Source organism: Schistocerca cancellata, chromosome 5 (genome assembly GCF_023864275.1).
Source record: "Schistocerca cancellata isolate TAMUIC-IGC-003103 chromosome 5, iqSchCanc2.1, whole genome shotgun sequence".
Taxonomy (NCBI): Eukaryota; Metazoa; Arthropoda; class Insecta; order Orthoptera; family Acrididae; genus Schistocerca; species Schistocerca cancellata.
The window spans coordinates 425,954,376-425,978,508 of record NC_064630.1 but is presented as its reverse complement, the minus strand read 5'-3'; the positions used below and the strand labels follow the sequence as shown (position 1 = coordinate 425,978,508).

General features: G+C 42.3%; 1 protein-coding gene across 1 annotated transcript in view; it reads right to left on the bottom strand.

Moving 5' to 3' along the window:
* Positions 1-24,133, bottom strand: part of LOC126187855 (gamma-soluble NSF attachment protein-like) — a 148,035-nt gene that overhangs the window by 100,563 nt on the left and 23,339 nt on the right. The window contains exons 5-6 of the mRNA XM_049929170.1: positions 19,623-19,830; positions 2,939-3,009 (exon numbers count right to left, since the gene is read on the bottom strand). Of these exons, the coding sequence (XP_049785127.1) occupies positions 2,939-3,009; positions 19,623-19,830 (279 nt within the window). The remainder of the gene's footprint in view (positions 1-2,938; positions 3,010-19,622; positions 19,831-24,133) is intronic.

Sequence of the window (24,133 nt, the reverse complement as noted above, 5' to 3'; positions counted from 1 at the left end):
ATACTGAAACTTTATTTTCCAGAAGTTTGGAGTTTGTTCAAATGAGTTGTAGCTAGACAACTAACTTCTGATTACATTTTGAAATTAAAGACATGATAAAAGCCTCCCTGTAAATCAGAGTTACTACTCACCAAACAGCAGCAGTACTGAGTCATTGATAGGCACATACAAAAGAGAAAGAAAACTTGCTGGCTTTCAGAATAACTTTACACACACACACACACACACACACACACACACACACGGACACAGCATCCACATAAGCTCACTGAAGGATTTTTTCTGAAATCTATAAGGTTTTTTTTTTGTCTTTTGGGTGTGCCTATTAACAACTCAATGCTGCTGCTGTTGTTGTTGTTGTTGTTGTTGTTTGGTGAGTCTGCCCCTTTACTACTCCTTTTCTTAATTTCTTAATCAGATATGATAATGAAGATTTCGAAATAAAATTTCTCTTATATCCAAGAACTGACTATAAGTGGTAAGGGTATTGTAAGTATGCAACCATACTGCAGTTTAAATTATGTCAGAGTGTTTAAGTGGAAGCACAGTGTTTCTGCGAGTCTCCTTTACATTCAGCCATCAATGGCAGCATAGGCTGTCTGGGATATGTAATGACATTTGGAACTATCACCCGACAAAACTGATGAACCTTCCTGTACAGGAGAGTAGGAGATCATACTCCCTCTGACACTCTTGACAATCTGTCCATCGGATGAAGGTGTAAAGCTCAGCAGCCGCCTTGGTGATATTGAAGAGGAGTAACCTATGTGATGGCACCAGGTTTCACACTCTTCCTTCTCTGTCATCTCTATCACCTTCACCACAATTACAACATTACACTACCATACACAAAACAAGCGTATGTGACAGACATTGACACTACACATCTGCACATCAGAGAAGCAAATAACTGAAATGGTGCCCATCAGAAAAAGCTTGCACCAGACAGTGAGCTACACACAAAGGAATTACACAACAGCACCTCTGAAACCAATGACGCAGAAAAATACTTTGAATAGTTCCAACAACTCAATGACATCAATAGTGGACATTTGTAAGGACACAGTACTCCCAGTGATGAATGATTTGATTTCTCTGATGTGTCAATTCCAGTTTCACGTTGTAAAAATTGACATCTAGACTGCAGTATACCAGCCAAGCATTATGGATCCAGAGCTCTTTGCTAAAACATGAACTTATCAATTTCAGTAAGTACTCTGCTGAATGACCATGAACTTATGGAATGTTATTTCCAGCAAAATCTAACATCTCTTAGCACGTCTGTGTGTGATAACGAAGACTTCTTTCATGGAAACAAGGGCATTCTCTGTTTTGTGCAGTTAATTCTGAGTGGTCATAACTAAAGTGCAGTTATTCACTGAGGTCCAGTGTGGGCTATAATTATTGTATGGGAGCAAAAGTTTGTAGATGTTCTAATGCATTACTGCAGAACCAATTTATGCTGGAAAAAATTAGTTCCAAGATGGAAATCTGGTGCTGTGAAAGCAAGAACGAGGTACAGAAATGTTCCCATATGTATTTGATTAGGAACAGGACATAAGCAGAAAAGATCAAACAAGTGAGAAGAGCATAATGTTGATAATACGACGGTTGTCCAGCAAGTAAGTTCCAGTTGGTTGTGAAATGGAAACCACAGTGAAAACCAGAAACATTTTATTTGCAACAGTTAGGTACACCTTCTACCTACTTCTCTACATAGTCACCACTCCAACTTCAAGTGTTGTTGCAGTGTTGTACCAATTTTCCAATATCCTTGTCATAGAAAGCAGCCACCTGTGCTTTCGGTCAGTTATCTGCACTGGTCTGCAGCTCGTTGTCTGTGGAAAAATTCTGTCTGCATAGCCAGCGGTTCTTGTGAGCAGAGATGACACTCAGGGGAAGACAATTACAGACTGTATTGTGGGTGATCAAACACTTCTCATTGGAAACACTGCAGGAGTGTCTTCATTGCCCCTGCAGTGTGCGGCCGAGAATTGGCGTGAAGAAGGAACTTCTGGACAGTTGTGTTATGTGGGCTGCATGACACAGGCGAAATCTCTAACCAGGCCCTCATACTTGGCGGGAGACTATTCCCTATGCATCTTTACATGCCCACTGTTCACTCAAAACTGAAAAGCACGACGCGACACTATTGACAGGCATACTAGAGACACTGCCCAACACATCTGTGTAAAGCTTTACCGGATTTTCCCAGTGGTTTCCATTTTGCGACCGATTGGGACTTACTTTCTGGACAACCCTCATATCAACAGCTGCTTACACAACTTTTTCAATATGAGCACTGAAGACATTTATGAGATGCTGTACAATCCCAGATTTACACATGTTTGCCAAAATCTAAACCAGTATAAAACAGTTCCACATTAACACATTTACACACCAAGTGTCACTGCCATCTGATAATAACAGCCCACATCAGTCCTCTGTGAGTAGCTGCACTTTAATTATAGCCCCCCGACACCTTCTTGTAACAAACATAATATTTCTGAGGGTTTCCATTTGGAACATGTCATTTCTGACCATTTATGGAATGAATCAGCTGCTTAATGTAAACAAAATATACTTGTTCTAAAGGGGTCAAAACCCATACATAATCATGAGCTGAATTTGGTTGAATGCCATAAATTCTACAATTCTATCAACAAGATTCTGTCAAATGTATTATAAAGTAAGCATTCGTGTTATGTAGCACATGTGAATTACAGATCAAGGATAGTAACAATCTTGGCATCACATTTACTAAAAGAATTTAACATGCAAGTGCTAAAAAAATTTACTACCAAGTATTTTTTTTACTCGATTCCTGTCAGTGATTGATAGATAATTATGCTAGTAATTTTCATTTGCTGTCTATCAAAACACGTATTCTCAAATTATCACTCAATAATGCTTCAGCAGAATTATTCTTTCTACTTACATCTGAAGTTTCACCATGATGCGAGCCACTTTGCTGACAAATTCAGCGCCTTGCCTGGGACTATCTTCTATCTGGAAATTTCATAACATTGTATGAAAAATTATTAATACTTGGGTATAAAAACTGACAGCATTCTTGTCTTACACAAGACTTTCCACAAATTATTGTCTTCCTTTTTTAAGGAATGTATGTAAATCTAGACCAAGCACTAATAGAGTGGCTGTCTGATAGAATTCAACAGTAAATCTTATTGTATGAATTTAATGTCTTAATATTAGCTTTAGAGAAGATTGCTTTTTTTAGTTAAGACTACAAATGTAAAGAATAATTGCACATATTCACATCTACATGTAAGTGAGTACTCCAAAAGGCAAGTGGTGCAGAGTACTTCTGATATCACTATGACTTACACCCCTTCCTGCTCCAATCAATAATGGTGGATGAGAACAATGTTGGTAAGCCCCTGAATGAGCTCAAATTTCTCCAGTTTTCCCATTATGGTCCTTTTGCAAGATGTACATAGGAGGAAGTAATGTGTTGCCCAACTCGTGAAATAAACATTCGGGAAACCTTGTCTCAACCCCCCCCCCCCCTTCCCCCACACCCCACTAATCATGCCTGATATGAGTCCCAGACTGATACCTAATACTCAAGAATAAGATGGTTGAATTACATTTCCTTTGGATTCTTCTAATGAATCTGTCTGCCATCTCCTTTTATTTGGTCATCCTACTTTAAGTTACAAAATATAGTTACTCCCACATATTCCATGTCTGTTACAATCTCCAGCGATTTACTGTCTATAGTGTAGTTGAACAGTAATGAGTCTACCATTCCATTTAAGCACAGTGCGTTACATTTAGCCACGTTCCATGTCAGCTGCCAATCTCTGTGCAAACTGTTGATCCTCTACACATCTTCCTGCATTTCACTGCAGTTTTAACTTTTCTGTTTATGAAAGCTTGAAAGGGCTGATGTTAAACAAAATATAAATTGAATGGAGTGTATATTGGTTGAGTATCCACAATCCTTAGAAGATGGTTGGAATATTTTTATTAGAGAGAAATTTATGCCAGAAAAAACTGTGGGGAAATGTAAAAAGATTCATAGATGCTATCAGAATTTGAGAAATATTATACTTAAGCATCCTACATGAGAAGAAGAAAAAGTGCCGTACTAGGCCTTTTTTCTCTTGAAATTAGAAGAAAAGATATCAATTTTTAGAATACAGTCCTCTGATCAGGAAAATCCACCAAATTTCAGTAAATTGTTACTGGTTAGGCAGTGTCTTACAAAATGCATTCAGATGCTGAACAGTAATGTTCAAGAGTGATAAATGAGACTTCACTACACTAGAGCCAAAATGAGACTTCACTACACGGGAGCCCTGCCATTCTATGTTTCTTGTCATGGTCACCACATTCTGCACCATGGGAAGACTGTCACTGCAGACCTGTTCAGAGAGGACAAATTAACATTGACAATCTACAGGACATGGCTTGAAACTAGTCTTACAATCTCATGAACTATTCAGAACATAATGTAATGAATAGTAATGTACATAACTACAACATACGGGGGAAGAGAAAACTTTCACAGAAATACAAGTAATAAAAAAGCTGCAGACTGCAGTAACATAAAATATGGACATTTTTTACAACAGACTACTATTTGATTTTAAGACATAATTTACACACCTTAAAGAATAAACTGTAGCACTTTTTAAGAGAGAAACACTGTTATTCAACTTACTACAAGGTGTGACTATAAAATAATGGGACTGACCACGTCACAGAGTAAGTACACATGCATCAAAGATGAACAACCAATAGCTGTTAAGCTTTCTCAGTTGAATGCAGCATCTCTGGAGTCTGTTTACAAATTAGTGTGGTCGTGGCCTCCATATGTGTAAGAGATGCTATTTTGCTTTGATAGAAAAATGATTAGTGTAAGAATTGGGTAATGAATGGATATGCTTTTACTGAAAGAAGTTTATGACAAAGACTATTTATCATATATGCGAGTTTATGAATGATTCAAGCATTTCCAAGAGCACTGAGAAGACACTGAAGATGACACACATGGGACATCCTTCAAAACATATTGAAAAAGTAGGTAATCTGATTCAATCTAATAATCGGCTGAGTATTTCATCGGTTGCTGAAACTGTAGGAATTGACAAAGAAAGCATAAGACAAATTTTACACAACCAGTTTAACACCAGTAAAGTGTGAGCAAAATTGGTGCCAAAAATTTTCACAATCAAACAAAAAGAAGCTCATGAAAATTTATGTATTGACACTTTGAATACCACTGAAAATGATACTAATGTCTTGGAAAGAGTAATAACATGTGATGAATTATGGTTTTTCACTTATGCATCAGAAACTAAATGCCAATTAATGTAATGGAAGGGTACAACTTCACCAAGAGCGAAAAAAGCTCAAACCAGCACACCCGAACTGTGAAAGGACAAGTCATTGGTTCTGCATTACAACAATTCATCGAATCATACCGCATTTCTGTTAAGAGATTTCTAGCAAAGTACAGCATCCCATAGTTACACCAAACACTTTATTCATCTGACCTGGCACCATGTGGCTTATCTATACCCGAAAGTCAAGTCTGCATTCAAATGAACAAGACTTCAGTACACTGAAGCTGTGAAAGAAAGAGCAGCATGCGTACAGCTCACAGAGGAAGACTTCCTCCATAGTTTCCAATGGAAAATTCACATGGAGTATTGTAAGGACAGAGGAGGGAAGTATATTGGGAGAGACAATAAATAAATAAATAAATAAATAGGTTTCTTAAACAAAAAGTTTTACAGCAATAGTTCCACTGACATCTTGGGTTGTTGGGTGTTCTGTCGGTTATCAGCATCATATTTGCAGGTTATTTCGGTAACATAACTCTTAACCTTCATCAGGTGCGACCTGGTCCACGTCCACTTCAGCAGCAGTCTCAGATCACACTTGATACAGATAACAAACTGCATTACTGAAATATTGTGTAAGTACGATGTTGGTTGGTTGGTTTAGGGTGTAAAGGAACCAAACTACAGGGTTATCAGTACCTTTTTCCTGATGCAAGTATGGGTCAAGGTACAAAAACACCCAACACCACACCTAAAAAGAAAACAAATGGAATGAATAAAAAATGGGGAAAACATACGCCACAAGAAAAAGTAGAAGAGGGTATTAAAACCATAGAGCATATGGTCTGGGCTGGCTGATCACAATATAAGAGAGGAAGAGCCAGCCACTCGTAACACATTAAAATGTCTACCCCAAAAAGACAAGGTGAGACGAATGCATATATGGAAAAGACAACCATCAAGACAAACAAATGCAAAGAAAGTGCAACAGAGTTAAAATGGAGGGAGGGTGGTGACCTCAGAGAGAAGGCTAAATGCTCACTCTTAGATGGTACAATAAAAACCCCCCTCACGAATAAAACATAAACTAAATCTGCCATTGAGGCATTGTCGCCCAACACCGAAGGTAGGGTACTGGGAAGGTTAAAAGTCCGCTGCAGAGCGACAAAGTGGGCAGTCCAGCAAGATGTGGACAACATTCATATGTGAGCCACAGTGACACTATGGTGGGTCCTCCCAACGGAGGAGGTAGCCATGTGTTAGCTACGTATGCCCAATGCGGAACCGGCAGAGAACCACATAGTCCCTGTGAGAGGCCCGCATGGAGATCTTTCACACATTCGTAGCCTCCTTAAGGACAAGCTGTTTGTTGTGTGTGCTGAGATTATGCCATTCTGTCTCCCATAGCTGAAAAACCTAGCAGTGTAATAATAATCGCAGGTCAGTTAAAGGGATGACGATCTCCTGAAGCAGTTTCCATGCAGCCTGTTTGGCCAACCTGTCAGCAAGTTCATTTTCTGGGATTCCGACGTGGACTGGGGTCCATATAAACACCACGGAATGACTGGACCATTCCAGGGCATAGATGGACTCATGGATGGTCATTAATAAAGGATGGTCGATAACTTGTAGGCTGCTCAAGGAGTCAGTACACAGAAGAAACAACTCACCAGGGAATGAGCAGATGTGCTCAAGAGCACGAAAAATGGCCACCAGCTCTGCAGTGAAAACACTGCAGCCATCTGGCAAGGAGTGCTGTTCAATATGTCGTCCATGAACATACGCGAAACCAAAGTGACCATCAGCCATCAAGCCATCAGTGTAAACCACTTCATAGTCCCGGTACATGTCAAGAATCAAGAGGAAGTGACAGCAGGGAGCTGCAGGGTTAACTGAGTCCTTAGGACCATGTGAAAGCTCCAGGCAAAGTTTCGGCCTGGGTGTACACCATGGAGGTGTACGTGAATGGATCTTGGGTAGAGGTAGTAAAGGCAAGGACTCCACTTCAGACAGAAGAGATCGGACACAAACAGCAATCTTAAGCCCTGACCTGGGCCTCCGATGTGGGAGATGAACCGCTGTGGGTGGGAAAAGGACATGGTAATTCGGATGCTCAGGAGAACTATGAATGTGTGCAACATAAATGGAGGGACTCCGGCCTACTCCAGGATGCTGGTCACCGGACTCGTCCTAAAAGCTCCTGTTGCCAGTCGAACCTCACAGTGGTACACTGGGTCGAGTAAACGCAACACTGAGGATGCCGCCGAACACTAAACCACACTCCCATAGTCCAGGCCGGATTGAACAAGGGCTCCATAAAGCTGCAGCAGTATAGAGCAATCTGCACCCCAGTTGGTGTTGCTCAGGCAGCGGAGGGCATCGAGGTGCTGCCAGCACTTCCACTTCAGCTGACGAAGATGAGGAAACCACATCAATTGGGCAGCAAAAACCAGTCCTAAGAATCAATATGTCACTGCTACAGTGAGTGGATCGTCATTAAGGTAAAGTTCTGGTTCCAGATGAGCGGTACGATGCTGACAGAAGTGCATTACACATGACTTCGCGGATGAGAACTGGAAGCCGTGGGCTAGAGGCCTTGACTGCACTTTGTGGATGGCTCCCTATAGGCACCGCTCGGTAACACCAGTACTGGAGGAGCAGTATGAAATGCAGAAGTTGTCTGCATACAGAGAAGATGACCCCGATGGCCCGACAGCTGCTGCTAGACCGTTAATGGCCACTAAAAATAGATATTCACTCAATACAGAGCCCTGCGGGACCCCATTCTCCTGGATATGGGGGGAATTATGGGAGGTACCAACTTAGGCACGGAAAGTAGAAGTGACAGGAAATTTTCGATAAAAATTGGGAACAGGTGTCGGAGATCCCACTCGTATAATGTGGCAAGGCTATGTCGCCAGGTCGTGTCATACGCTTTTCGTAAATCAAAACAGACAACAACCATGTGTTGGCATCTGAAAAAGGCTGTTCGGATGGCAGACTCGAGGGACACAAGATTATCAGCGGCAGAGAGACTCTTGCTGAAGCCACGCTGACATGGAGCCAGTAGGCCACATGACTCCAGGACCCAACCTAACCACCGGCACACTATATGTTCCAGCAGCTTACAAAGAACGTTGGTGAGGCTGATGGGCCTTTAGCTATCCACATCAAGAGGGTTTTTACCAGGTTTTGAGTACCAGAATGATGGTGCTCTCCCACCACTGTCATGGAAAGATGCCATTGCACCACATCCGGTTGAAGATGACGAGGAGATGCCGTTTGTAGTCGGATGAGAGATTTTTGATCATCTGACTGTGGTTCCAATCTGGCTCAGGAGCTGTCGGGGCAATGTGCATGAATACTGAGGAGCTCCCACTCTGTAAATGGAGCATTATAGGGTTCACTGTGACATTCAGTGAACTAGAGGGCTTTCCTTTCCATCCGCCGCTTGAGGGTGCAAAATGTAGGGGGATAATGCTCTGACAGGGAGGCTCGAGCATAGTGCTCAGCAATTGCATTTGCATCAATAGATAACACGCCATCAATTTTAATGCCAGTAACACTTAACACTTGTTAGGGTCTGGTAGCCACAAACACGTCTGATCTTCGTCCAGACTTGGGAAGGTGGCGAATGGCACCCAATGGTCGAGACGTACCCCTCCCAACATACCTATCTCCATTTTTTTTTTTTTTTTTTACTAGCTGGCAAATGAGGGCACTGAGCTGTTTAAAAGCTATTAGGTGCTCTAGGGAAGGGTGGCACTTACGTCGCTGTAGAGCTCGCAGACACTCTTTAATGACCTCAGCGATTTCCGGTGACCACCAAGGTATTGACTTTGGCCAGGGGCACCTGAAAGAACAAGGGATTGTGTTTTCTGCCACAGAAACAATCGTTCTTGTGACCTGCTCAACTACCATAGCGATGGTACTATGTGGGGGAGATTCAACGGTGAAAGCAGAGGTGAAAACTTCCTAGTGTGCCTTGTTTAAAGCCCATCTCGGTAGACGTCCAGGGGAATGGCACTGGGGGAGTGACAAGAAGATGGGAAAGTGGTCACTACCATCGTGGGCACTCCACTGGAAACATTGGAAAAGTTCTGCGCTGCAGAGCGATAAATCAATGGCCAATTAAGTGCCATGAGCCACACTGAATGTGTAGGGGCCCCAGTATTTAAGAGGCACAGGTCAAGTTGAGACAGGAAAGCTGTGACATCTCTACCTCTGCCAATAAGCACAGTGCCACCCCACAAGGGGTTCATCATCATCATCATCATCATCATCATCATCATCATCATCACCATCATCTAGGACAGTTTACAGCCTCTGACCAGGTCTGTATGGAACATAGGTCTCTCCATCATCTTCTGTCTTGCCACCATCTCTCTTTCTTCACTTTGGTCCTGTCTTCTCCTTTCTTCTGGATCCATTCCTCTACTCCTTTCAGCCATCTGTCTCTCAGTATTCCTCTTGGTCTCTTTCCTTCCAGTTTCACCTCATGTATCCTCCTGGGTATCCTCTTCTCCTCCATTCTTTTAACGTTTCTAAACAATCTGAGCCTTGATTTCTCTATCTCCCCCTATAATGGTTCCACCTTCATTAACTCTCTGATCCTTTCATTTCTTAACGTGTCAATCTTTGTCGCCCAAATATTGTTTCTCAAGAATTTCATCTCACTAGATTGTACTTTGCTTTTCTCTCTTCCTTTTGTAACCCAGCTTTCTGATGCATCTACATCTACATCTACATCTACATCCATACTCCGCAAGCCACCTGACGGTGTGTGGCGGAGGGTACCTTGAGTACCTCTATCGGTTCCCCCTTCTATTCCAGTCTCGTATTGTTCGTGGAAAGAAGGATTGTCGGTATGCCTCTGTGTGGGCTCTAATCTCTCCGATTTTATCCTCATGGTCTCTTCGCGAGATATACGTAGGAGGGAGCAATATACTGCTTGAATCTTCAGTGAAGGTATGTTCTCGAAACTTTGACAAAAGCCCGTACCGAGCTACTGAGCGTCTCTCCTGCAGAGTCTTCCACTGGAGTTCATCTATCATCTCCGTAACGCTTTCGCGATTACTAAATGATCCTGTAACGAAGCGCGCTGCTCTCCGTTGGATCTTCTCTATATCTTCTATCAACCCTATCTGGTACGGATCCCACACTGCTGAGCAGTATTCAAGCAGTGGGCGAACAAGCTTACTGTAACCTACTTCCTTTATTTTCGGATTGCATTTCCTTAGGATTCTTCCAATGAATCTCAGTCTGGCATCTGCCCTACCGACGATCAACATTATATGATCATTCCATTTTAAATCACTCCTAATGCGTACTCTCAGATAATTTATGGTATTAAGTGCTTCCAGTTGCTGACCTGCTATTTTGTAGCTAAATGATAAAGGATCTATCTTTCTGTGTATTCGCAGCACATTACGCTTGTCTACATTGAGATTCAATTGCCATTCCCTGCACCATGCGTCAATTCGCTGCAGATTCTCCTGCATTTCAGTACAATTTTCCATTGTTACAACCTCTCGATACACCACAGCATCATCTGCAAAAAGCCTCAGTGAACTTCCGATGTCATCCACCAGGCCATTTATGTATATTGTGAATAGCAACGGTCCTATGACACTCCCCTGCGGCACACCTGAAATCACTCTTACTTCGGAAGACTTCTCTCCATTGAGAATGACATGCTGCGTCCTGTTATCTAGGAACTCCTCAATCCAATCACACAATTGGTCTGATAGTCCATAAGCTCTTACTTTGTTCATTAAATGACTATGGGAAACTGTATCGAACGCCTTGCGGAAGTCAAGAAACACGGCATCTACCTGTGAACCCGTGTCTATGGCCCTCTGAGTCTCGTGGATGATTAGCGCGAGCTGGGTTTCACATGACCGTCTTTTTCGAAACCCATGCTGATTCCTACAGAGTAGATTTCTAGTCTCCAGAAAAGTCATTATACTCGAACACAATACGTGTTCCAAAATTCTACAACTGATCGACGTTAGAGATATAGGTCTATAGTTCTGCACATCTGTTCGACGTCCCTTCTTGAAAACGGGGATGACCTGTGCCCTTTTCCAATCCTTTGGAACGCTACGCTCTTATAGAGACCTACAGTACACCGCTGCAAGAAGGGGGGCAAGTTCCTTCGCGTACTCTGTGTAAAATTGAACTGGTATCCCATCAGGTCCAGAGGCCTTTCCTCTTTTGAGCGATTTTAATTGTTTCTCTATCCCTCTGTCGTCTATTTCGATATCTACCATTTTGTCATCTGTGCAACAATCTAGAGAAGGAACTACAGTGCAATCTTACTCTGTGAAACAACTTTGGAAAAAGACATTTAGTATTTCGGCCTTTAGTTTGTCATCCTCTGTTTCAGTACCATTTTGGTCACAGAGTGTCTGGACATTTTGTTTTGATCCACCTACCACTTTGACATAAGACCAAAATTTCTTAGGATTTTCTGCCAAGTCAGTACATAGAACTTTAATTTCGAATTAATTGAACGCCTCTCGCATAGCCCACCTCACACTACATTTCGCTTCGCGTAATTTTTGTTTGTCTGCAAGGCTTTGGCTATGTTTATGTTTGGTGTGAAGTTCCCTTTGCTTCCGCAGCAGTTTTCTAACTCTGTTGTTGTACCACGGTGGCTCTTTTCCATCTCTTACAATCTTGCTTGGCACATACTCATCTTACGCATTATGTACGACGGTTTTTAACTTTGTCCACTGATCCTCAACACTATCTGTACTTGAGACAAAACTTTTGTGTTGAGCCAACAGGTACTCTGAAATCTGCTTTTTGTGACTTTTTCTAAACAGAAAAATCTTCCTACCCTTTTTAATATTCCTATTTACGGCTGAAATCATCGATGCCGTAATCGCTTTATGATCGCTGATTCCCTGTTCTGCGTTAACTTTTTCAAATAGTTTGGGTCTGTTTGTCACCAGAAGGTCTAATATGTTATCGCCACGAGTCGGTTCTCTGTTTAACTGCTCAAGGTAATTTTCAGATAAAGCACTTTAAAAAATTTCACTGGATTCTTTGTCCCTGCCACCCGTTATGAATGTCTGAGTCTCCCAGTCTATATCCGGCAAATTAAAATCTCCACCCGGAACTATAACATGGTGGGGAAATCTACTCGAAATATTTTCCAAATTATCCTTCAGGTGCTCAGCCACACCAGCTGCTGAGCCAGGGGGCCTATAGAGACATCCAATTACCATGTCTGAGCCTGCTTTAACCGTGACCTTCATCCAAATCATTTCACATTTCGGATCTCCGTCAATTTCCTTGGATACTATTGCACTTCTTATCGCTATAAACACGCCTCCTCCTTCACTGTCCAGCCTGTCTCTGCGGTATACATTCCAATCTGAGTTTAGGATTTCATTACTGTTTACGTCTGGTTTCAGCCAACTTTCTGTCCCTAGTACTATATGGGCGTTGTGACCGTTTAATAATGAGAGCAGTTCTGGGACCTTTCTGTAGACGCTCCTGCAGTTTACTATTAGCACATTAATATTGTTATTCCCTGTTGCATTTTGCCTACTCCTACCTTGCCGCGTCTCAGGAGGCATCTTGTCGGGCCTAGGGAGGGGATTCTCTAACCTAAAAAACCCCCATGTGCACTCCACACATACTCCACTACCATTGTAGCCACTTCCGGCGTGTAGTGCACGCCTGACCTATTCAGGGGGACCCTACATTTCTCCACCCGATAGCGGAGGTCGAGAAATTTGCACCCCAGATCTCCGCATAATCGTCTGAGCCTCTGGTTTAAGCCTTCCACACGGCTCCAAACCAGAGGACCATGATCGGTTCTGGGAACGATACTACAAATAGTTAGCTCTGATTTCACCCCGCGAGCGAGGCTTTCCGCCTTCACCAATTCCGCCAACCGCCTGTACGAACTGAGGATGACCTCTGAACCCAGACGGCAGGAGTCATTGGTGCCGACATGAGCAACAATTTGCAGTCGGGTGCACCCAGTGCTCTATCGCCGCCGGTAGGGCCTCCTCCACATCTCGGATGAGACCCCCCGGCAAGCAGATAGAGTGAACACTGGCCTTCTTCCCCGACCTTCCCGCTATTTCCCTAATGGGCTCCATCACCCGCCTAACGTTGGAGCTCCCAATAACTAATAAACCCCTCCCCCCGTGTGCCTGCTCGGACCTTGCTGAAGGAGCAGCCACATGTCCATTCGCAGGCAGAGCGGGCGATGCCACACGGCCAGCCTCCACATTGACCCTCCGCCTCGTGCGCCACGAACGCCGCTGAACCCGCCACTCCCCTTGGGGAGAGGGTGGCCCAACCGCGCCCGGTACCCGCGAAGATGTCTCGACAGCAGGGACGGTGGGTGAAGCATGTAACACCTGGGGTGTACCTTGCGACGCACCAGACTCCCCACTGCCGCTACACTACGAGGCAGCAGCCTGAAGACAACTGACCGCGGCCATCAACACGCTCAGCTGTTCGCGAACAGTGGCCAGCTCCTCCTGCGTCCGTACACAGCAGTCACACATCCTATCCATCCTAAGGAATCAATTTACTGAAGAGAGTTAATCAACCTTTAACTAGACTGCTAATTCACTAAAGGCGGCTGTTTATTCACTAAACTGTGGTTGCTAGCCACTTCTTGTAGAAAACAATGAAAATAGCACTACCTGTCTCTGGACTGTATTGAAAACAAACACTAGCACTACTGGCACTATGGTTGACTAAAGGGACTCTCTCTGACTGTATTCAAAACAAACACGAAATCTATGGAACCATTAATAGCACTCGACAATTAAAGCTTCCTAAAAGCAAATACACACGGAAGAAGAAGTGACAAGTAAGAAAAATACAGTTAATACTTAAATTAAGGTAGCTCGCTGCACAGCAGACGTGAAGCAGACGGCAGTTACGATGACACTGTCATGCATGTGTCAGGATTGGGACACAGTATGACCGGTATATAACCTTTTTGCTGATTTGCGGTACATCCTTGCTCCATATCAGGCTTCTGACACTCTTCCGAAATGCTTCTGCTTTTCTCCCCTGCTCGTTTATTTCTATATTGTTTTTTCAGTCTTCCTGTATCAGGCTTCCTAGATACTAGAAACTCTCCACTCTCCTTAATCGTTCCCCACCAATTGTTATTCCAGTTGTTCCTCTCTCCTTCTTTCTTGTTGTGATAATCATCTCACTCCTACTTATACTAAATTCCATCCCATATTCTTGTACTGTACATTCCCATACATCCAACTGCTCTTGTACTTCCTCCTCCTCATTCCCCTAAATCATCAGATCATCTGCAAACACCATAGCTTTCATCTTCCTTTCACCAATTACTTGTGCTACTGTACTCATTATATCATCCATCACTACAATGAAGACTAATGGTGAAAGTGCACTTCACTGCCTCAAGCCATTCTTCTTTTCAATCCAAGCTGATCTCTCTCCTCTGACTTTTACACAGCTCACACTTCCATGGCACATTTCCCTTATCCTCCAAATAATCTGTTTTGCTACTACTCTGTCCTCCAAGACTTTCCACACTTTGCTTCTACATACACTATCATATGCTTTTTCAATGCCCAGGAAGGTCATTAGTAGATCTATTCCATATTCATAGTGCTGTTCCTGCAGTTGTCTTACAGCAAAAACTAGATCCACTGTGGACCTTCCTGTTCTGAAGCCATGTTGCTCTTCTCTCATTCTTCCTTTTAATTTTGCCTGAATTTGTGCTTCCAAAATTTTCTCAAAAATCTTTGCACAATGACTCATCAATGCTATCCCCTGGTAGTTCTCGCACTCTTTTCTATTTCCCTTCTTAAAGATCGGGACAATTATTCCCTTCTTCCAGTCTTCTGGGATCACCTTCTGTCTCCAAACAATTTTCATTACTCGATATAGCCACTGTATCCTCACCTCTCCTGCTGCTCTCACCATCTCTACGCTTAGCTCATCCAGACCTGGTGACTTCCCTCCCTTCATCTTGCCCAATGCCTCTTCCACTTCTCCCTATGCAAGGCCTTTTTCTATTTGCTGTTCCTCCTCTTTTTTCTTCTCCGTTTGTTCCTCCTCATCCAGTTCTCCATTCAGGTTCAGGTTGACTTTTGTTCACCATTCGAGCATAATCTGTCGTACCATTCTTCCTCTTACTTTTAATCATCCCATATAAAACCTTTTTTGAACCTTCACTATACTCCTCCATCATTATGGTCCACTGTTCAATCCACTTTCTTCTTTGCTCCACCACCACTCTTTTCGCTTCTTTCTTTCTTGCCTGATACTTTGCTCTTGTCTCTACTGTTCTCTTCTGGAACCATACCCTAAAGGCTCTATTCTTCTTCTGTACTATATCCTTTATTTTATCATTCCACCAGGGTGATTCTTTCCATCTCTTTTTGTTGCTTGTCCTCCCACAAATTGCTTCCACCACACTTACTAATATTCCCTTCATTCTACCCCATTCCTCTTCTACTGTTTTTGGTTCATCCTTTGGGATGCTTCCCTTTACTACTTGTAGGTACTGTAGCCTGCTTTCTTCCTCCTTCAACTTCCATACCCTTACACTTCTTTCCTGGTTTTCTGTCCCTTTTTTATACTTAGTCCCTCTCAGGTACATTACCAGCAAACGGTGGTCACTATCCACAGGGGGGTTATGGGGGTTAGGGGCGTTAAAATCTCCCAAAAGTAGGAAAGGTTTAGGGCATTGATGAATAAGTGCAGCCAATGCGTTCAGAGGTACTGCACCATCTGGAGGAAGATATACGTTGCACACAGTTATTTCCTACATCATCCTTATCCTGACATTCACAGCTTCAAGAGGGGTTTGAAGGGGCACGGGTTCACTGCAACTGAGTTCAGGACATAGACACAAACTCCACCTGAAACTCTAGTATAGTCGCTATGGTTCTTGTAATATCCCTGATACTCGCAAAGGTCAGGGATCCGCATCGCCAGGAACCAGGTTTCCTGGAGGGCACTGCAGAAAGCAGGTGTAAAGCTTAACAGTTGCCATAGCTCAGTCAGGTGGTGGAAAAAAAAAATGCAGCAATTCCACTGGGGAAGGCGTTATTGTGAGGCTGGGAAGGCATGAAGCATGCAAGGAGGCAGGTTACACCTCAGAGTCACCTGCTACCACTGACTGAATATTTGTATCCATTCCTATTCTGGATGAGGCATCAGTGAGATCCAGGCCCTCAGGAGACACTAAGATCTCCCCCTCATCCACAGGTGCAGAATTGGTAGGGAGTGGTGGCGTTGGGGCCACCGGAGGGTTCTTTTACTTAGCACACATCTTTGTTTGCTTGCCCTCTCGCTTCTCTTTAGGAGCTTGCTGGGAGGACTTCTCTGAAGTAGCTTCAGGTATGGAGGAAGAGTGTGAAGCTCTTCATCCAGCAGCTTTTGGCTCCTTTAGCCACTGGCGACTGTCCACTGTGGCATTAGTGGAGACCTTGGGAGAGAGACTCCCAAGACACTCCTTCTCCACGAGAGGAGCCGGAGGAGACTGTTGTTTCTCTGGTTGGGGGGAGGGGACCGATGTCCCCTGCGTTTGGGGGAGGGGCGGTCTTGCTCCTGAAGTAGGTACTTTGAGAGCAAAGGAAGGATATTTTCCCCCTACCACCAAGGGGGCGGATGTATTCTGGAGGCCGACAGGACCCACTCTTCGTGGCAAAGAATGTGGTACAACTGGTACTTATGATGGCGATGGTAATGTAGCTGCAGCATATGTGGACATCAACTGAACAGGATATAATCATTCAAATTTACGTTTAGCCTCATAGTAAGTCAACTGGTCCAGGGTCTTGTACTCCATGATTTCCATTCCTTTTGGAGTACTGTGCAGTCTGGCAAGCAGGGGTAGTGCTGCTCTCTGCAGTTGATACAAGTGGGAGAAGGCACACAGGGAGTATCTGGATGCAGTGGACGTCCGCAGTCTCGACATGTGGCATTAGAAGTGCAGCGGGAAGAAATGTGCCCGAATTTCCAGCACATAAAGCACCACATAGGGGGAGGCATGTATGGTTTAATGTCACAGCAGTAAATCATCACCATAACCTTTTCAGGCAATGAATCACCCTCTAAGGCCAAGATGAAGGCACCGGTCGCAAACCTGTTGTCTTTGGGTCCCCCATAAACGCACCAGATGAAATGAATGCCGCACCATTCCAGATTGGTGCAGAGCTCGCCATCAGACTGCAAGAGGAGGTCACAATCGAAAATAATCCCCTGGACCATGTTGAGGCTTTAATGAGGAGTGACGGAAACAGGAATATCACCCAGCCGGTCACAAGTGAGTAACTCCCGAGATTGGGCTGGGAATGCTGTCTGAATCAAGACTGCACCGCTTCTCATCTTGGGCAACATGTCACTTCCCCAAACATATCCTCAAGATGTTCAACAAAAAATTGAGTCTTCATAGGTAGAAAGGAGTCCCCGTCCATTCTGCTACAGACTAAATACCGAGGTGAATTGGCTCTCTTCTATTTGTATCCCTACGTTATTCCCATAGTGTAGCACGGGAAGGAAACGATTTAGAGTCATCTCTGTCAGCACTGTACTCAATCTTGCCCTTCTTAGAGACTGCTGGCACCGTACAGTCACCAGCAAGAAATGACTTAGTCCACTTCATTGCAGGTCATCTGCCCTGACACTCCGATCAGGGGCTCTCCCCATGGGGGCGCCACCCAGCCACAGCAAAGGCCACCTGGCATGATGGCCATTGCAGGGAGTCCTGATGCCCCGGGAAGACAGGCATCTACTCCTTGGCATATGTGGGGAGTTTACAACTCAGGCATCAGCAATGCAATCCCTGTGTTGTCAAGGGGCTACCACCACATGGGTTCATGACAGCCCCACCACAACGGACTGGCTACCGTGCTGGATATTGGGCGCAGAGAAATCCAATACTGTCATGGGGTGAAAGAGGACAGGAGACAAGGGAAGAATATGACATACCCCAGAAAGTGTCCTCGGCCCAAATAGTTGAATTGCAAGTGGAGATACAAAGCCATGACAAGAGGTTTACGAGATCAAATCTAAGGGCACTATGGATAACTCATGCACCAAGTAAGGTGTCCTCCCACATTTGGTCCACATTTCTGTAGAATTTGGAAAGTGGCAGGTCAAACCATAAAATGGGACCTGAACTTATAGGGCCAAAAAGTGTGAGACTCCTTTTAGTCACCTCTTATGACAGGCAGGGATACCTTGGGTCTATTCTAACCCCTGGACCTGTAGGGGGATATGACGCTGATATTCGGCAGAACACCCGATAACCCAAAATGTCATTAGATTGTCGGTAAAGTCTGAAGAGTTGCAATAGTGTTGTTATTTTATAGCCACTTGTCGTATTTCAAATTGTAGTGTCTCCTTGTTAGTTTATACAGCCATAACCTCATTTTTGTAACAGAAAACTGATAATTTCTGATCTTCACTATTTATATCAATATATACATATATCTTTCAGTGGTAAGATAAGTACAATTAGTACAACCTTGTATCTCAATATATATGTGAACTAAAACTAAGGCAATTTTTGAAAATTGACGTATATGGACAGCAAATAAATAAAAAAAATCACTCATTTAATAAATTCTTTCCACATCATAACTATGTAGCTGCATACCAAGCAAATGCATACAGTCCTAATTATGCCATATTTTGTCATACAATTAGTGGAGCCATCACCAAATTCTTCAAAACACAATATTTGCAACTTCTGATTCTTCCTTGGCATGACTTGACCTCTATAATGGAAAGTGTTTAATGACAGAAATTATTTTTCTCCTTCAATGTAGGATCAGCAGAAAACAATTCTGAAGCCCATTTAGGAAGATAAGTCAGTCACATAAACAAATGTTGTGGCATCTGGGACAATAAAGTACAGAAACGTTGAATTGATATACTATTTTGATGCAATACAAATTGGATGATATTGATCACTTAATTCAATATTTTATTATAATGTAATGTGACCTGTCACTGTTGGACTTTACCCATTAATAACACAGCATGAGGCCTGAGAATGATAAAATCTAATCTCAAAATCATTAACAAAACAATAATGAATATAAGATTTTAACCACAAGCTGGAAATCTACATTTCACAATCATAATTGATTTATCAGTAACTGCAAGTTTATAAAGAAACTGGTGGTGTCCTTTGAACAGAACACGTAAAGTTCTTAATAGAAGTTACCAAATTAATGAAAACAGAGGACTCTTCTAAGCAGTGAGAGGCAGCCAAGAAATGAATTTTCAGTGCAAGTAAGAAAACAATTATTGCACAAAAATATTCCATACCATCACAACATCTGCTGCTTGCTGATACAAACGCAGTGCCTGATCTGGCTGAGTTGCTTCTAACATCTTTGCAGCCTTATCAAGGGCAGCAGCCCCAGAATCTGGTGACCCGTGCTGCTGGTAAAGACTGCAGGCACGTTGTGCCAGCTGTGACACTTCTCGCAAATCTCCCAGTTCTTTGCAGATGAGGATTGCTTGTTCCATGCATCTATTTATAAAATAAAATTATTCAATAATACATTCCATCTGTGCTTATGTTACATCAATTTTCATAATTTTTGAGATCATATTCATTCGTTTTGTAACCAACTCATACAGCAATAGAAATTTTCTATGCATAGTACAAATACAAATCTGAAATCAATATGCAAATCCAAAATTTTTTTATGAAATGAAACAAACTAGAAAGTTTGCAAAATATAAGTGAGCATGAAATAGTTAGCAGCTACAATGACATACCAAACATGTGATTTTAATATTGACTACAGTCTAGAACAAGATATATGACAAAATGCATATGAAACTGATTCTGTCTCAATAAAATTCACAGCATGTAATGCACTTTTCTAATTGTGGAGATTACTGATAAACAAAACAGGGTGCTGACAACTCTGAGCATCCTGCACAAATCTCGAAGCACTTGTGGGATGCATTGTGCTAAGTTGGCTAGTGCTTAATATTTGGGTGTCACCCTCAAGTGTTTGTAATAGATGCTTCTTAACTGTTTTTTCATTACCATCCCACAACTACTTCACAAACTATCTGCATGAATAATGCAAAAACACGCCATTTGTACACACATTCAGTGTGAACAGCAGTCAAATCTTTGAATTCCAACATTCCTATGTGAATCTTTGTGTGTATCTGTAGGTGATAGTCATCATTAATCATTACTGGTGGTTTATTAGCAATTCTGCACTATATATACGAGGGTCACTCCAAAAGCAATGCACACTATTTTTTATTTTTTTTTAAATCCATCTTTTTTCTACATGTTTGAAAGTTTCACAGTGTGTAGATACATCCTTTAGAAACAATATTTTCATTTCTCCACATAATTTCCATCCCTCTCAACTGCCTTATGCCATCTTGGAACCAGTGCCTGTATACCCACACGGTAAAATTCTGGACCAACCTGTTGGAGCCACTGTTTGGCAGTATGCACAATGGAGTCATCATCTTCAAACCTTGTTCCACGAAGAGTGTCTTTCAGATTCCCAAAGAGATGATAGTCACATGGAGCCAGGTCAGGACTTTAAGGTGGGCGTTTCAGTGTTGTCCACCTGAGTTTTGTGATCGCTTCCATGGTTTTTTGACTGACATCTGGTCGTGCATTGTTATGCAACAGCAAAACATCCTGCTTTAGCTGATGTGGTCAAACAAGACTCAGTCGAGCTTGAAGTTTCTTCAGTGTCGTCACATATGCTTCAGAATTTATGGTGGTTCCACTTGGCATGATGTCCATAAGCAAGAGTCCTTCGGAATCAAAAAACACCGTACCCATAACTTTTCCAGTAGAAGGTGTGGTTCTGAATTTTTTTTTCTTGGGTGAATTTGCATGATGCCAGTCCATTGATTGCCTCTTCGTCTCTGGTGAATAATGATGGAGCCACGTTTCATCACCTGACACAATTCTTCCAAGAAATTCATCTCCACCATTCTCGTACTGTTCCAAAAGTTCGCTGCATACCGTTTTTCTTGTTTCTTTGAGAGCTACTGTCAACATCCTGGGAACCCACCTGGCACAAACCTTTTTTAACGCCAACATTTTCAGTATTCTGCAAACACTTCCTTCCCCTATGCTAATGTAGCGTGACAATTCGTTCACTCTGATGCGTCTGTCAGCAGTCACCAATTCGTTAATTCTCTGCACATTGTCTGGAGTGTGTGCAGTACGAGGCCTGCCGCTGCGAGGACAATCCTCAATATTGCCGTGCCAGCTTTCATCACGTAACCTGCTTGCCCACCGACTAACTGTACTGTGATCAACAGCAGCATCTCCATACACTTTTTTCAACCTCCTGCGGATTTTCCCACTGTCTTTTTTTCACAGCACAGGAATTCTACGACAGCACATCAGAACGTCAAGTGTAGCAGCCATCTTGAAGACATGCTGTGACGGCGCCACTCACGGGAACAAGTTGAAGTAAGTTTCAAAACAAGCAGGAAGGATGTATCTACACACTGTAAAACTTTCACAAATGCACAATGAAAACTGTATTTTTATAAAAATAGTGTGCATTTCTTTTGGAGTGACCCTCGTATATAGTGGGAAAGATAGAAATTTGAGCTTATTTGCCAAGTAAAAATTCAAGCAAGGAAATGAAGTTTGACTTGTGGAAATATATTGTCATCTTCAGTCTGAAGACCGCTTTGATTCAGTTCTCTGAGCTACTCTATCCTATGCAAGCCTCTACATCTCCAAATGACTAATGCAAGCTACATCTATTTGAATCTGCTTACTGTATTCACCTCTTGGTTTCCCTCTACAATATTTATCACTCACACTTCAACATTATAGCTTCCCTTTCATGTCCTTCGACCCATGTAACTGCCACCTGGTTTCTGCACAAGTTACACAACTTGTTGTCCTTCGATCCATGTAACTGCCACCTGGTTTCTGCACAAGTTACACAACTTGTACAGAAACCAAATGGCAGTTATACGAGTTGAAGGAGATGAAAGGGAAGCTATAATGTTGAAAAGTGCGAGACAGGGTTGTAGCCTACACCCTGTCACTCCCTGTATTTTATCTATGCTACCTTCAGAATGCTGAAGAGAGTACACCAGTCAACATTGTCAAAAGCTTTCTCTAAGTCTACAAATGTTATAAAAATACATGTGCCTTTCTTTAGCCCGTCCTCTAAAACAAGTTGTAGTGTCAGTGTTACCTCATATGTTCCTACATTTCCCCGGAATCCAGAATGATCTGCAATGTCAGCATCTACCAGTTTTCCACTCTTGTGTAAATAATCCACATTCGTATTTTGCAACTATGACTTATTAAACTAATAGTTCAGTAATATTCACACCTCTCAGCACCTACATTCATTGGAATTGGAATTATTACATTCTTCTTGGAGTCTGAGGGCATTTTGCCTGTCTCATTCATCTTGTACATGAGGTGAAACAGTTTTGTCATGGCTAGCTCTCAAAGGACACCAGCAGTTCTGAGACAATACTGTCTATCTGGATTTGACTTCCAGTACTCTGTTGAATTCTTCACCCAGTATCGTATCTTCAATGGCGGTCTCTGTTGCTTCATGTCTGTATGTCTTACATTATAATACCCTACCTATGATTCCTGGGTGGTGCTAAGCAAGCAACAATATTGGCTGCTAAACAATCCTTGTGATCTTGCAGCACAACACACCGTTATGGCTACTAATATCAACAACTGTTCTTTTAAGGACCAAAGACTTAGATATTTTGGAACCACTACTACAATTTTACGGAGTAACATAGAGAGTGTTAGCAGATGTAAATGATGTGGTGAGGTACTATACAGATGGGGAAAAACTACCACTGTGCACAGCACCTGTAGCTTTCCAAGAAGGGCTGTCAGGTAGTGATGAAGAGTGCCCTCAAAATTTGTACCATGGAAATCCCTCGGACTTCTTGGACACAGCAACAGATGTGATTAATTACATAGATATGTCTGTAAATTTGTAAATTATTTACATATTTCATTTATATTTCAAAAGTGTGTGTAACTGTCAAACAGTTACTAATTATTATCATTACCATTATTACCATTATTATTATTATTATTATTATTATTATTATTATTATTATTATTATTATTATTATTATTATTTCTTTCCTTTCTCAGACGTTATGTCTGGTCAAAAATGGAAAGCGATGGGGACCTTGATCAAGCGTGGCTTCCTTTTAACTGTACAATATATGTTATATTGCATTTAGGAACTTTCAGGTGATTGAACATGTATCAATAATTATGGATTTCTGTAGTTGTACATATAAGTTTGGATGTAGCTGTATTGCACTGATGTACTGGTGGATATTGTGTGGTATGACTCCTGTAGTTGATAGTATAATTGGTATAATGTCAACTTTATCCTGATGCCACATGTCCTTGACTTCCTCAGCCAGTTGGATGTATTTTTCAATTTTTTCTCCTGTTTTCTTTTGTATATTTGTTGTATTGGGTATGGATTATTATTATTATTTCTTTCTATTCTCAGACGTTATGTCTGGTCAAAAATGGACAGTGACGCGGACCTTGATCAAGCGTGACTTCCTTTTAACTGTACGGTATATGTTATATTGCATTTAGGAACTTTCGGGTCATTGAACATGTATCAATAATTACAGATTTTTGTAGTTGTATATATATGTTTGGATGTAGCTGTATTGCATTGATGTACTGGTAGATATTGTGAGGTATGACTCCTGTAGTTGATAGTATAATTGGTATAATGTCGACTTTATCCTGATGCCACATGTCCTTGACTTCCTCAGCCAGTTGGATGTATTTTTCAATTTTTTCT